The sequence below is a fragment of the Squalius cephalus genome (genome assembly GCF_949319135.1).
Source record: "Squalius cephalus genome assembly, chromosome: 12".
Lineage (NCBI taxonomy): Eukaryota > Metazoa > Chordata > Actinopteri > Cypriniformes > Leuciscidae > Squalius > Squalius cephalus.
In genome coordinates this window covers 36253822-36268821 of record NC_137133.1, presented here as the reverse complement: position 1 = coordinate 36268821, position 15000 = coordinate 36253822, and the positions used below count along the sequence as shown (strand labels likewise).

General features: G+C 39.7%; 1 protein-coding gene across 3 annotated transcripts in view; it reads left to right on the top strand.

The window, feature by feature from the left end:
* Positions 1-15000, top strand: part of rhpn1 (rhophilin, Rho GTPase binding protein 1) — a 23981-nt gene that overhangs the window by 3645 nt on the left and 5336 nt on the right. For 2 of the 3 annotated variants that reach the window (XM_079887878.1, XM_079887880.1), the window contains 11 exons: positions 2084-2159; positions 2242-2319; positions 4819-4943; positions 6269-6435; positions 7156-7253; positions 7496-7582; positions 9884-10052; positions 11820-11933; positions 12010-12204; positions 13783-13859; positions 13960-14103. In XM_079887878.1, the coding sequence (XP_079744004.1) occupies positions 2084-2159; positions 2242-2319; positions 4819-4943; positions 6269-6435; positions 7156-7253; positions 7496-7582; positions 9884-10052; positions 11820-11933; positions 12010-12204; positions 13783-13859; positions 13960-14103 (1330 nt within the window). The remainder of the gene's footprint in view (positions 1-2083; positions 2160-2241; positions 2320-4818; positions 4944-6268; positions 6436-7155; positions 7254-7495; positions 7583-9883; positions 10053-11819; positions 11934-12009; positions 12205-13782; positions 13860-13959; positions 14104-15000) is intronic. The other variant, XM_079887879.1, reaches the window with a different exon arrangement.

Genomic DNA, 15000 nt, shown 5'->3' with positions numbered 1-15000 from the left:
ACTTCCACCGACTTTGTGAATCCGCACCCGACTCGGTTTCTTTCCACGTGGTTTACCTGATAAGTTGCAGGATAACTTGGCATTAACACCTGGTGAAATAGCCCTATTCGGGCGGGACTAGTTTCACAGGGGGGCGTTAGAGAAATCTGTTTCACAGACGTACTTTGAGATTTTAATCCTGTCCGAATCTGCCATGTCTGTCTTTTTCTCACACGCCCTCTGTAAAAATTCCAGAGCAAATGACCTACTGTTTTTCGTCAAACTCGGCGGTCCTCTGAGAAATCTAATCCCGTCCGAATGCGAATGTCTGTGATTGCCGAAAATGTTTTTTTCCAAAACGCTTTTTCTTGTGTGTTTTGGTCAACGTGAACTACCGTACAATCTCTCGCTATCGCGCCTCGGTATTCAAGTTTCTGCCTTTTGCGCACCGATAATGGATGTAGATGTGTTCGGTACACTGCGAATAAATAAAAAAATGAAATCAACAAGAAGAGCCAAATCACGTAAACTGTTAAGACTGGCTACTGTAATATCAGTTTCAGGTAAGATTACTTTCATTTCTGCACTTCATTACATAATGTGTAGCCTAAATTATTTAAGTTAAAACTTTTTATTCCAGTGGGTTTATTATAAGAACCCATTTATATCAAGTCAAGTCAAGTTTATTTATATAGCGCTTTTCACAACATAGGTTGTATCAAAGCAGCTTCACAGTATTAAATTAAAATAATACAACAATGTTTGTTTCTAGTGGAACGTCCACGTTTGGTAATGCTGATCAATAGTATTGTTGATTGATTAATTAAATTAAATATCCCCAACTGAGCAAGCCAAAGGCAACAGTGGCAAGGAACCGAAAAACTCCATCAAGTGACCTAATGGAGAAAAAAAAAACCTTGGGAGAACCCAGGCTCAGTCGGGGGCCAGTTCTCCTCTGGCGTTTATGAACTAGAGGTCGGATTTAACTGTAAGATTAAAAGTATTATATGAATACCTGGCTGAAGAGATGGGTCTTTAATCTAGTTTTAAACTGGGAGAGCGAGTCTGAGCAACGAACAGTATCAGGAAGACTATTCCAGAGTTTTGGAGCTAAATGTGAAAATGCTCTCCCTCCTTTGGTGGATCTGGATATCCTAGGTATGACCAAAAGCCTCGAATTTAGTGATCTTAAAGAGCGCGATGGATTACAGGGCGATAGAAGATCCGTTAAATAGACTGGAGCTAAGCCGTTTAGGGCTTTATAAGTCAGTAGCAATTTATATAAAATCATGATGATAAATGTAGGTATAGTTTTTTTATACTACAATTTTTATAAAATGTTTACAAAACACTAAATACGTTACGACGTTTTACTTTATATTTCATACGCAATCCACGCATTCTGAACACGTGATCTTCTGCAATGCCCACATGTAAAACACAGACACTCCTACCTCGGTAATAAACACGGAGATGTTAGTCCCGTCCGAATCCGTACATGAAATCACAGACGTAGGTTGATAAGAATTGTAACTCAAACGTCGTTTGGAAAACTAGTCCCGTCCGAATAGGGCTATAGTTTGAGAATATCTCTGATATCTTGCTCTGATAACTTAGTAAACTTGATTGAAGGACAGAAAACCACAGGCTTATCCTGAAAAAACAACTATGAAATCATGTTAGATTAATCAAACTCTTTTTTTTTCAGATCAGTAATTTTGAAGTATGCAAAACAAACTTGTAGTTTTATGTAAGCCGGGCTCCAAATGGTTGCAAATGCAGCAAAAAAAATAATCATTTGCATAAACTATTTGTGTGAATTGGGTGTTTTTTTGTTTTAATAATGCATGCCTATGTTTCCTGCAGCTTTATTTATCATGTGAACTTCCACCTACATCAAGTGATTTGCCAACTAAAAAGTCATTTGGTTTCATGTATGTTGCGTAGTCATCATTTATGCATTTCTAGAATGATCAGCAGTCGTCAGGTTATAAGTGTGCAGAACATTTGTGATTTACTACATGACAAATGTCGTAATAACAGATTATTTGTTATTAAAATACATGCATTGAACATTTAAAAATGAATTCTCCTTCTGTTGTAGTGAGACAGTCAATGTTCCCATGATTCCACTGGGGTTGAAAGAGACTAAAGAGATTGACATGACTGTCCCTCTTCAGGTGAGGTCATCACTCCTGTGGCAGCTTACACGTATCACTGAATTTATTCAGTGTTTAAACTCTTTCTCTTCGGTTTCATCAGGATTTCATTCGTGAACATTACAGTGAGGACGCGTCTCTGTACCTGAACGAGATCCGGGTTTTCATGGAACTTAGACAGGTCAGTTAAAGTCAACATGAAACGCTGATCACATCACAACTGGGCCTGTCACGATTCCTCGATTAAATTCGAGTACTCGGATTTGAAAAATACTTGATTGAAATTTCTCTGTGTCGAGTAACCAGCAAAATACCAGAAGTGGCTCATTCCACAGAGGAGAATCCATGATCCGCATTATTAGGCCGTTTTCTAAGGCTGCATGATGTATTAAAACCGTTTAAAGGGTAACTCTCGCCAAAATGCAAACTAGGGTCTTTTTGTTAATTTTTGTTTTAAATAATTTTAATTTTAAAATTTTAAATTTTTGAATAATTTTCATTATTCTTTTTGTTCACACACACACACACACACACAAATATGCTATTATACTCCATATAACTCCATGTAAAAGCCAGAAACTAAGCTTTTTTTTTTGCACAGGCCTATCTAAAGGGTTAATGGTGCCACCTGGTTATCAACAGTAAAAATTACAAATTTTACCTCTTCCCAACAGGGAAAACCACCAACAATCAAAAATGCATGATTATATGGTGTCATGGCTTTGCAATCAAAAAATGTGGTTATAATGGAAGTCAATGGGGCAAAAACAGCCACGAACAGTAAATGAGGGAGAAAAAGTTAAAATCTGATGCTGCACAAAAACTAACAATGCATCAAAAACAATGTTGTTTCTAATCTTTAACATGTCCAAGACTGTGATAAAAGGTAAAAAAAAATCCAGTCCACGGGGTTGCACGACTACTGATTTCTGCTAGTCGATTTCTTATCAAAACAATACTCGAGTTACTCGACTACTCGTCGTTCATGCTACTGTAAATGAAATAGCTAGATCTTATCAATAAACATTTATTAATTCATAGCCTAATGCAACAATTACATAAGTAAACTCTCAAAACATTATAATTATGACATTTCATTTTTAAATTTTCATGTAACAGTCTAAAGCCAAATAAATAGCCGTTCTTGCCTTTCATTTCAGACGTCTGCTTCTAGGGGCCGTTCACATATCGCGTATTTTCCGCGCTCAAGGTCGTTATTTCAAATGTAGGCGCGCGGTGAGCGCGCTCATAATGAAAGAAACATGGTGCGCTAGTTTTTCCAGGCGGGTTTTTCCTTCTCATCTCCAGAAATATATCTAGTAGTAAAGCTAATGCAAGGGCTAGAAATAAATGAATCCTTTGCTGAATGATAACTTCGTCGTCATCATGGAGAGCGCAGTTTGGTTGCATAGCGACGACAGATGCCACGGGAGCGCAAGCGCTTGTAGGAGACAGCGGCACGGCCACGCGCGCTTTCCACACGTTTTTAGACGCAATATGTGAACGGCCTCTTGCAGAGTTGGCCAATTACAATATTTTTGTCATCCTTGATGAAATACTTCCACACATCTGACGTGTGGTGTCTGTTGGTGACGTTCGCAATTTTTAATTCATTTATGGTTAATGGACGCTCGAGTAGTCGATTGTTTCCGACAGCGTCGACTAGTGGTTGAAGTAGTCGATCTATCGACTACTCGACTAGTCTATGCAAGCCCTAAGTCCACAATCACATTTTATATTGAAAATAAGTCATTTTGTGTGTTTTTTTTCCCAAATCAGTGACATCATTTATGAATTTGGCAATTAAAGAGTTAAAATCCTGATTTTTTTTTTTTTAAACATTTAGTATTTTTGAGCAGGACTGAGGTTGATTAATAGATTTATGCAAAAATATTTATCTGATACATTTTTACAGCAGTTTAAAGTAGTGGCTGTTTTCAGCCACGAACATAACGAAAGGGTAGTGAATTTGCCCACAGTGTACTGTTGAGTTTTTGAAAATTTTCAAAGCATTTTCCCAAAATATGTATCAAAATAAGATTTGTCACCAAAAATCATTCCATTTGCTGAAACACAGAGAAAGTTATGGCCAAATTAAGACTCAAAAATACCCCATAGTGGATGAAAACATCCCCAACAGCACATAAGGGTTAAGTTTGACCGTATTTTCGTTTTAGGTTAAATGCCTTCTGAATGGGAGTGATTGGGGCACGACTATGATAGCATCAAAAATCGCTATTTTTAAAACACTAAGAAAGCTTCGACACAACATGAAACTTTGCTCTCAGTATCGCCAGGGGCTCTACACATGAACTCCAGCATTGAGAACATTGTTTGTGTTCACAGAGTTTACTAAAAAAAACTCACTGTATTTCCGTCCGCCGGCATTTTAACAGTCAAAAATAGTCGATCTCCGAATGCGAATGAACTGACTCTGAATTTTAGTATTGCTTCTTATATGAGGATCATTTTTCAAATACAAAGTCAATATTGATTTTCACTAACGACAAAACAACTAATTATCCGTGAATTTATATGGAACTAAGCTTTAGGAGCTTTCCATCTTTACTCTCCTCCCTGTTACGTTGCATTCTTCAGAACAAAAGAAGTGGTGATCACTGAAAGTGCATGTGCAAACACAAGTCGAATCATTATTTTAAAAGCTCACCTCTCTTCGTAGGCCATGCGCACTCCCAGCAGGAATGAAGCGGGACAGGAGCTGCTGATGGAATATTACAATCAGCTGTATTTCCTGGATCAGCGCTTCTTCTCACCGCACAGAAGTCTGGGGATTCACTTTCACTGGTGAGACTCACTGTGGCACACACACATATGAATGAGCAGTGGAGAGTAGTGTTGTCAAAAGTACCAAGTCGATACTGACATTTTAAACATGTGGCGTTTGAGCGCTGTTGAGCGGAATCATAAACACCTCTGATTGGCCGTCGTGTTCACGAGCTCATCGGATATGTCTGTGATTGGCTACAATGATCAGCGCTTCAATTGTAAATATACATATGATGCTCTTACTAGGGATGGGAACGACACGGGATTTGGGAAATCGACTGTCGAGGCCCATGTGTCGACTTTTTGTCGGATTGTCGGCCTTTTTTTTCTTTTTCTTTTTTAAAGAGCAGCAGCAATGCGGAGGGTGGAAAATATTCTACATCAGGGTCCGAAATTAAGTCCAAATGCGGGTAGATTTTCTGTTTGGCGAGTAAACCTCAAAAGGCTATCCGCCACACTGGCGGGTGAATGTTCATAACAAAATATGAAATTTTAAGCGCGCACGCACGAGCAGAGAGAGAGAGCGAGTCCCGGCCAGGCGTCCTTTCGACAAGCGTCCTTGACAGGGCGGCCAGAGCTTCTTTGCAGGTCAAGTCGGCGGCGGTGTGTACGTACCTACAGTTAACGCTCTTTCTGTTGACGGCGCTGAGGAAAAAGCTCCCGCCACTGTAAGAAGCTGTCGCCGCCCATTTGTGTCCTCCTGCGGTGCAGAACGTCTTCAGCACTCGCGGATCGTGCATATTTCCGCTGCTGCTTCTGTTTACACACCATGGTCGTTCTTTTCTCTAGAAAAGGAGTTTTCTCATAGCGTTTGCAACGCAATACTCGTTCCCTTATCTCTCAGGGAACCGAGGTTAAAGTAAAGTTATAATAACTTAAGTAAAGTAAATAAAAATAAAGTTTATTAAATGTAATAAATTAAAAGCCAAAAAAAAAAATGCAATTTGGAAATCCCACAAGCCCCGCCCCCTCGACATGTCGACACTCTATTTTTTTTGTCGAGTGGAGCATGTGTCGAATGTCGGTCTTTTTGTCGACAAAAAGTCCCATCCCTAGCTCTTACACAGATACACACACGCGAGCGTTTGAACGCAGGTTGTGCTTTTAAAACACTTCGAAACACTTCGGTGTGCTCTCAAACGCTCCGGTGCGCTGATCATTGTAGCCAATCACAGACATACCCGATGAGCTTGTGAACACAACAGCCAATCAGAGGTGTTAATGACTCCGCTCAACAGCGCTCAAACGTCACATTTTTTAAATTTCAGTACCAACTTGGTACCGAAGTCGGTACTTTTGACACGTCTAGGTTAGAGATGGTCTGATCATGTGTCTCGTTGCAGGTATGACTCGCTGACCGGTGTGCCTTCCGTTCAGAGAGCGCTCGCGTTCGAGAAAGGGAGTGTTTTGTTCAACATCGGAGCACTTTATACTCAAATCGGAGCCAGACAAGATCGTTCCACACTGACGGGCGTTCAGAACGCCATCGACGCTTTCCAGAGGGCGGCCGGTACTGAATCAATCCTTGATTTTCTGTCTGTGGGTCATTCACAGGAAACATGTCACAGTATGATTGGATTCATATACTGGTCATTTAAATAGATGTCAGTAAATTCAGAGATCCACTGGTTGACGATCACACGTTGATCTGATTGGTTACAAGGTAGTTTGTGACGTCAGAAACACCAGCGATTTCAAAGTGTGTTTTTGAGACTGTCTTTGGTTCACTGCAGTTTTAAGGAGGAAATACTCAGCAATGCTGTCGACTTATGAATTTACACATGCTTTGTCTTAAAGCAGATTAAAAACACCACATAGACACATAAACAACATTAAACGCTGGATTTACACCACAGGGAGACTTTAAAAAAATAAGTTACACGTTATTAAAAAAATATTAATAGCACAACATTTGACACTGACATGAAAATAAATGTCCATGAACTAGCAAATATCATCACACCTTCACCTAACAGCTGAATATATCAAATAATGTGAGTTGCTGTCAGTCAATTATATCAGTAGTTGGACAAATGACAGCGTTCCCAGAGAATGACCCCTGTTCTCTCTCTATATAAGTGTGTGTCTGTGTTAAACTATCTGTGTTCAGTTTCAAAAAACACTAATCTAAACTCATAATCCTCATGTGCATTGCACCACTCGTTGCTGAACTGAAGATCTTTGCTGATATAAATGAGCTTGTAAACGTGACGTGTGTGTGTGTGTGTAGGTGCGTTTCTCTACCTGCAGGAGAACTTCTCTCATGCGCCCAGTCTGGATATGAGCGGCCCTGCTCTGAGCATGCTGGTCCGCCTCATGGTAGCTCAGGTAATGAACTGCCGAGAGGTTCATAGAAATAAATGTTTTTATTTGTATCTCTAGGTTCAGTGTTACATGACAGTGCGAACGCTAATCAAACCAGGACTAAATGTATCATTTTCTGTGAACCAAGAGAGCCGAACTACAAGTGTGATCGCAGCCTAAATGATCTCAGATTGTGTCTTTGATGATCAGATGTGTTTGAGGTGTTCATGTAGTAACTCGTGTATTTCTGGGCTTATTAATTGCAGGTTCAGGAGTGTGTGTGTGAAAAGGTCATTCTCATGCAGGACATCAACCTGAATGTGCTTCTGCAAGCCGCCCAGGAGGCAGCGAGGGTGAACGAACACACACACACACTTTCACTCACTCATATGCACGCACACTTTCACTCACTCACTCCTCTCACACACACACACACACTCTCTCACACACTTCACACACACACTCACTCATATACACGCACACTTTCACTCACTCTCTCTCTCTCACACACTTCACACACACACTCTCTCTCACACACTCACTCATATACACGCACACTTTCACTCACTCACTCCTCTCACACACACACACACACTCTCTCTCACACTTCACACACACACACTCTCTCTCACACACTCACTCATATACACGCACACTTTCACTCACTCACTCCTCTCACACACACACTCTCTCTCACACACTCGCTCATATACACGCACACTTTCACTCACTCACTCCTCTCACACACACACACACTCTCTCTCACACACTTCACGCACACACTCTCTCTCACACACTCACTCATATACACGCACACTTTCACTCACTCACTCCTCTCACACACACACACACACTCTCTCTCACACTTCACACACACACTCTCTCTCACACACTCTCATATACACGCACACTTTCACTCACTCACTCCTCTCACACACACACTCTCTCTCACACACTCACTCATATACACGCACACTTTCACTCACTCTCTCTCTCTCACACACTTCACACACACACTTCACACACACACTCTCTCTCACACACTCACTCATATACACGCACACTTTCACTCACTCACTCCTCTCACACACACACACACTCTCTCTCACACTTCACACACACACTCTCTCTCACACACTCACTCATATACACGCACACTTTCACTCACTCACTCCTCTCACACACACACACACTCTCTCTCACACACTTCACGCACACACTCTCTCTCACACACTCACTCATATACACGCACACTTTCACTCACTCACTCCTCTCACACACACACACACTCTCTCTCACACACTTCACGCACACACTCTCTCTCACACACTCACTCATATACACGCACACTTTCACTCACTCACTCCTCTCACACACACACACACTCTCTCTCACACACTTCACGCACACACTCTCTCTCACACACTCACTCATATACACGCACACTTTCACTCACTCACTCCTCTCACACACACACACACACTCTCTCTCACACTTCACACACACACTCTCTCTCACACACTCACTCATATACACGCACACTTTCACTCACTCACTCCTCTCACACACACACTCTCTCTCACACACTCACTCATATACACGCACACTTTCACTCTCTCTCACACACACGCACACTTTCATTCACTCACTCACACACACACTCTCTCTCACACTCACTCATACACACTCTCTCTCACACTCACTCATTCACTCTCTCTCTCTCACTCACTCACTCACACACACACTTTCTCTCTCTCACACTCACTCATATACACGCACACTCTCTCACACACTCACACACACTCTCTCTTTCTCTCTCACACTCACTCATATACACGCACTCTCTCTCACACACTCACACTCTCTCACACACTCTCTCACACTCACTTATATACACGCACACTCTCTCTCACTCACTCACTCACACACACACTCTCTCTCACACTCACTCATGTACACGCACACTTTCACTCACTCACTCACTCACTCTCTCACACACACACACACACACACACACTCTCTCTCTCTCATATACACGCACTCTCACTCACTGACACTCTCTCTCACACTCACTCATGTACACGCACACTTTCACTCACTCACTCACTCACTCTCTCACACACACACACACTCTCTCTCTCATATACACGCACTCTCACTCACTGACACTCTCTCACACACTCACTCATGTACACGCACACTTTCACTCTCTCACACACTCACTCATATACATGCACTCTCTCTCACTCACTCACACACTCACTCACTCTCTCTCTCTCTCACACACACTCACTCATATACATGCACTCTCTCTCACTCACTCACTCACTCACTCACTCACTCACTCACTCTCTCTCTCTCACACACACTCACTCATATACATGCACTCTCTCTCACTCACTCACACACACACTCTCACACACTCACTCATATACACGCACACTTTCATTCACTCACTCACACTCAAAAAAACATAATTTAGTATGATTTATAAGCTGTTTTCCTCATGGGGACCAAAAAATGTCCCCACAAGGTCAAAAATGACTCGTTTTACTATCTTTGTAATAACGTAGGGTTTACCAGGACACACACACACACTTGAAAGAATGCATGTTCTGGGGTTTTCACGTGTTAATAACTGTGTGTGTTTGCAGGTCTCAGACGTGTACTCTCTGGTTCTTCAGGCGATGTCAGTGCCGTTACTGAAGGACTATGTGCCCTTCTCCTGGATCTCCATGGTTCAGGTCAAAACGCATCACTTCAGAGCGCTGGCCCATTACTACACCGCTGTGGTGCTGTGCGACTGCTCAGGTGCTTCTCAAGGTCTTGACCATGTAATACTTACTGATGACATCATGCATACATTACCGATCACAAGTTTGGAGTAATTTCGATTTTTTAAATGTTTTTGAAAGAAGTCTCTTCTGCATATAATGTCATTTAAAAAGCTATACTACTACTACTACTACATTTTACAATATATTCAAATAGAAAATATTTTAAATTCTAATAATATTTCAAAATATTTTTTAAATCAAATTTTTATTGTTTTGATATCGTTTTAACATACAAAATGACAAAGACAAACAATCAGCTATTACAACAGTAACTAAAAATCTAAATAACAGGGAAAAAAAAAATTTATTTATGGGTCATTGACGAATAAGGTTTTTAAAAGTGTAAAAAAATAGAATGGAGATATAACTATATTTGAAACCATTTTTTAGTTTACCTAGGTGTTAACAATAAGATTTTGTGGTTTGTACAATGAATTAACACTGTTTTTTGTCATTTTTTACAAGATGGACAAAATTTGTCACAAAAAAAGTCATTCGGTTTAACCATGAATATATCTAAAATGATTAATTTGCAGATAATTATTCATGAAAAAAACTGATTTGACATTGATGTTGAGATAGTATATAGTGTGTACCACAGATGAAATATTAAATAAAATTATCACTGATCAAATGTAATCATTTATTGGACTACTCTAAACACTCCCAACATATTCAAGTAAAACATTGCACAGGAAAAGGAGAAAAGGGGAAATGTAAAAAAAAAAAAAAGCCTTATCTGCTTTATATTTGTATTATTGTAGTTCCTTTAGTTATTAAAAACAATATTATTCGATTTAAATATTTACTATATCGGTTTTACCGAATGACTCTTTTGGTTATAACGAATGACAAAATCTTCATTCAATGCTAACAGGCTGATATCTAGCTGCCTAGCTTGTTAGTTAGCTAGCTAGCTACCAAAAGGACAATCAAACATTTTATATTTAGTAAAAGTTTTTAAAATATTACAACATTATCCATGTTTTATAGCGGTTGTACCGAATGACCTGATATTTGGGGACATACGTATGAGCAAGTAAAAACATGATTTTTTCTAATAGTTAAGAGAGAGATAATTACTTTGCTTCACAACCATGCGGTCCTTTGCAGGTGTCTGAATGATGTCACATCCTGTCACATAATATTGACCACATGACTTGATCCAAAATGGAGCCCTTTATATTGGTTACTCTGAATGACATCAATGAAAATAATTTTTCCGGACATTCTTTCTCATAACAAAGCAGCGACTTCTACACATAATTTTAATACCATTTTGCACTATGTTGATATATAATGTTATAAAATCATGGCAGAATAAAAAAAGATATAAATTTATTAAATTTTAAGATATTTTAATCACAAATGAAATTGCTGTATTGGCCTTCGGACGGTTAAACCGAATGACTTTTTGACACTTCAAGTTGTACTACCTTACATACTTTGGATGTTATATATTTGTTTTTTTATTATTATTAAAGCCTTTGGACAAAAAAAATGACCCGTCACGTTACTGACCCATATACAAAAATGCTAATAAAAATGTATTAAATATTCCTTTATTTTATGTATGTTGAATTAAATTAATGCAGTCCTGGTGAGCAGAAGTAACTTCTTTCAAAAACATTATTGACCGGCAGTGAGTTTATTTTGTTGATTTACCAACAAATGTTGTTTCTGTTCATATTGTGCTCGTTGTTGTAAAGAAACAAGATTATGTTTTATAACAATCATTTTCATACCAATGCAGGAATGCCTGATGAAGACGATGATGAAGGTGGAGAAATTAAAGCTCTCATTCAGATTCACACCAGACGACCAGACAAACTGAACCTTCAGGATAAGGAGGACAAGCGGAGACTTGGTTTGTGTAGTGGGATGTGTTTTCTGAACGCAGAATTACAGTTAACACATACTAATATATATACTTCATATTCAAGGTAAAGCTCATCTGCGCAAAGCCATCATACGTCACGAGGAAGCCCTGCGTCTTCACGGCGTGTGTAAAATGCTTCGGAAGATGGACATCCTCCAGGAGGTTCTGTCACACGCTCACACGCGCTCGCTGGAGAAGTACTCAGATATTGATCAAGAAGATGATTTCTGTGAAGTCGCAGAGGCTCCGGAGATCCAGTGTGAGTGTTTAATATGTTCATGCTGTTAAATCTGCTTAGACTAGTCTTAAAAGTTTGTCACCTAAATTTTTTCTTCAAGACTGGTCCTAACTATTTAAAGGGACAGTTCACCCAAAAATGAAAGTTCTGTCAGTAATTACTCTCCCTCATGTTGTTCAACCCCGTAAGACTTTCGTTCATCTTCAGAACACAAATTAAGATATTTTTGATGAGATCTGAGAGCTGTCTCACTCCTCCATAGGCTTCTGGGTAATCGAGATCTGCCGTCCCAGAAAAGTTAGTAAAGACATTGTTAAAATAGTCTGAGTGACTACAGTGGCTCAACCTTAAGTTTATCAAGCGACGAGAATACTTTGTGTGCAAAAAACAAACAAAAATAACGACTTTATTCAACCACCTCTTCTCTTCCATGTCCTTCTCCTAAGCTGTTGATGTAGTGTACCAGCGCAGCGCTTCTGGGTTGTACGTCAGAACGGAGGCTCACTATTGGCCGATGCTGGTCATGTGTGTGATGCTGGCCAATAGTGAACCTAGTTTCTGTTATGTAAAGTTACTCTCCTAACCTTCACTTCTGTCAGTCCACACTAGACGCGACGCGACTGCGAGATGCATCAAAATCAATCAAAACCCACAGCCAATCAGAACAGCGTGTGGGCGGAGTCTCGCGGCACCAGAGAGTAATCTTGACGGCACTCGCATGAAAATGGATAAGTCGCTACATAATCAAATTCACAAATATTACACCATGTAAACATTATCAATAATACATAGGCTACTGAGTTACTAAAACACTCTTTGTCAAAGAATACACTTGTTTGTTCACAGTTCGAACGTTCTTGTTTCCATTTGTTTAATTTCAAGATCTGAGGTGAATTATCCATTGTTGCTTTTACAGCTTCAAAGCTGGAGCACTAAATGACATTCAAAGTCACATGACACGCTTTAAACATTAAATAAAGCACATAAACAGTCCCTGAGATTATCATTGAGACACATTTGGCCAGTTTCACAAACAAGGTTTAAGCTAGTCCCAAACTAAAATACATGTTTCTGAACTGAACGCAACTTGCACTGACATAGCTTAAAATATGTCAGTGCTGTTGTTTTGTCTCAAGATGCACATCAGTAATGTTTTTTCTAAGGCACTTTTATAAAAGCTACTTAAAAGCCCTATTTGAACTTAGACCTAATCCTGGTTTAATCTAAGCCTTGTTTGTGAAACCGGGCCTTTGTGTTTGATGTTCCAGCGCGACGTCACAGAAAAATAGAAAGCGTTTCTAAACTAGAATCGTCGCGTGTCGCCGTCGCCGCTGGTTAGGACAAACACTCTGATCAACATGGAAAATAACCTTTTATCGCGCGTCGCGTGTAGTTAGCACACGGTGTAATGCTACGACTCTTCTTGTTTGCATGTGTTCCTTCATTGGTATGTTCCTCATTTCCTTGAGAACCACTGATATGTTCCATGCATACAGACAGTTTGTGTAGTATGCACAGTTTACAGAAATAGTAGAGGTAGTACGCCATTGCAAACATAGCTGGAGATTCTTAACATGACCTTTGACCTGTCGCCTACAGCTCACACACAGCAGAAGCCTGATATTAAAACTCCTGATTTCAGTGCCGTCAGAGTGACTGATATTTTCCATCGACTGGTAATACTCACACACACACACACACACACACACACACACTAATGCTGTAACATGCTGTAAATGTTAAAGAAGTGTTTAATGTTCACCTCTGTATGTGAAGGGACCACTTTCGCTTTTCTCTGCTCGAAACCGCTGGGTGAGGCGTCACGCGTGTCTGGTTCGAGGAGAGGCGGGGCTTGGGCTCACGCTTCGAGGTGATTCGCCGGTTCTGGTTGCTGGGGTTTTGCCAGGTGGATGTGCTGCGGTAAGAGACGTCAGTAGAGCCGGTAACATTTAAAGAGGTCATCGGATGCCCATTTCCCACAAGTTGGTCTGATTCTTTAGGGTCTTCATGTAAAGTTTGTAACATACTTTGGTTAAGGGGAGACACCCCAGGTGAATAGGGGAAAAAAAGTAACTAATAGATATCAGCATGAAACTTCCCTAGTTGATTACTGACATTAAGACAAATATCTTTTGTATTACAAGTTTTTAGAATATTTATGTTTAAATATGCAAATTAGGTATAATATCGTAAAATATGCGCTAATTTGCATAGATTTCTAGAAGAGATATCTGAACATTGGATAAAGCCAGATTCAAAATTCTTGTTTAATTTTGTTGACATATTAGAGTCAAAGGTTTTTACAGAGGGGATGTTGGATATCTGTCTTTATCACTCCATTAATCAGAAAAAACTGTCAACAGCCATAAAAAAAAAAAAAAATCGCCCCGTTTTTAGGTATAAAATGTTGTATAAATCAGAATCTGAATGATATATGAACAAACCCCTCTGTAAAAACCTTAAGAATATAGATAGGAATACAAATGGAAAGTTTGGTGTGTGTAAGTGCTGCTGAAGTGGAGGTTTCTGGCTCAGAGTATGAGAAAAAAAACATTTTGAGAAAACAGCCTTTAAAGATTTGTATTGTAAAAATTCATAATTTTTTAGTGGAAACAACTATTTACAGACACAATATCTTATCAAATCATTAGCAACAACAATACAACCCACCTAAAACACATCAAAACGTATAACAGCATTTATGGCCTTCAACTGAACAGAACAGAACTCAACTCAACAGCATGTTGATTTACAACACCAACTTTTGTTGAATTTAGGAGAAATCTACAGATGCAAACAGACAAAGTGGAGTAAAAT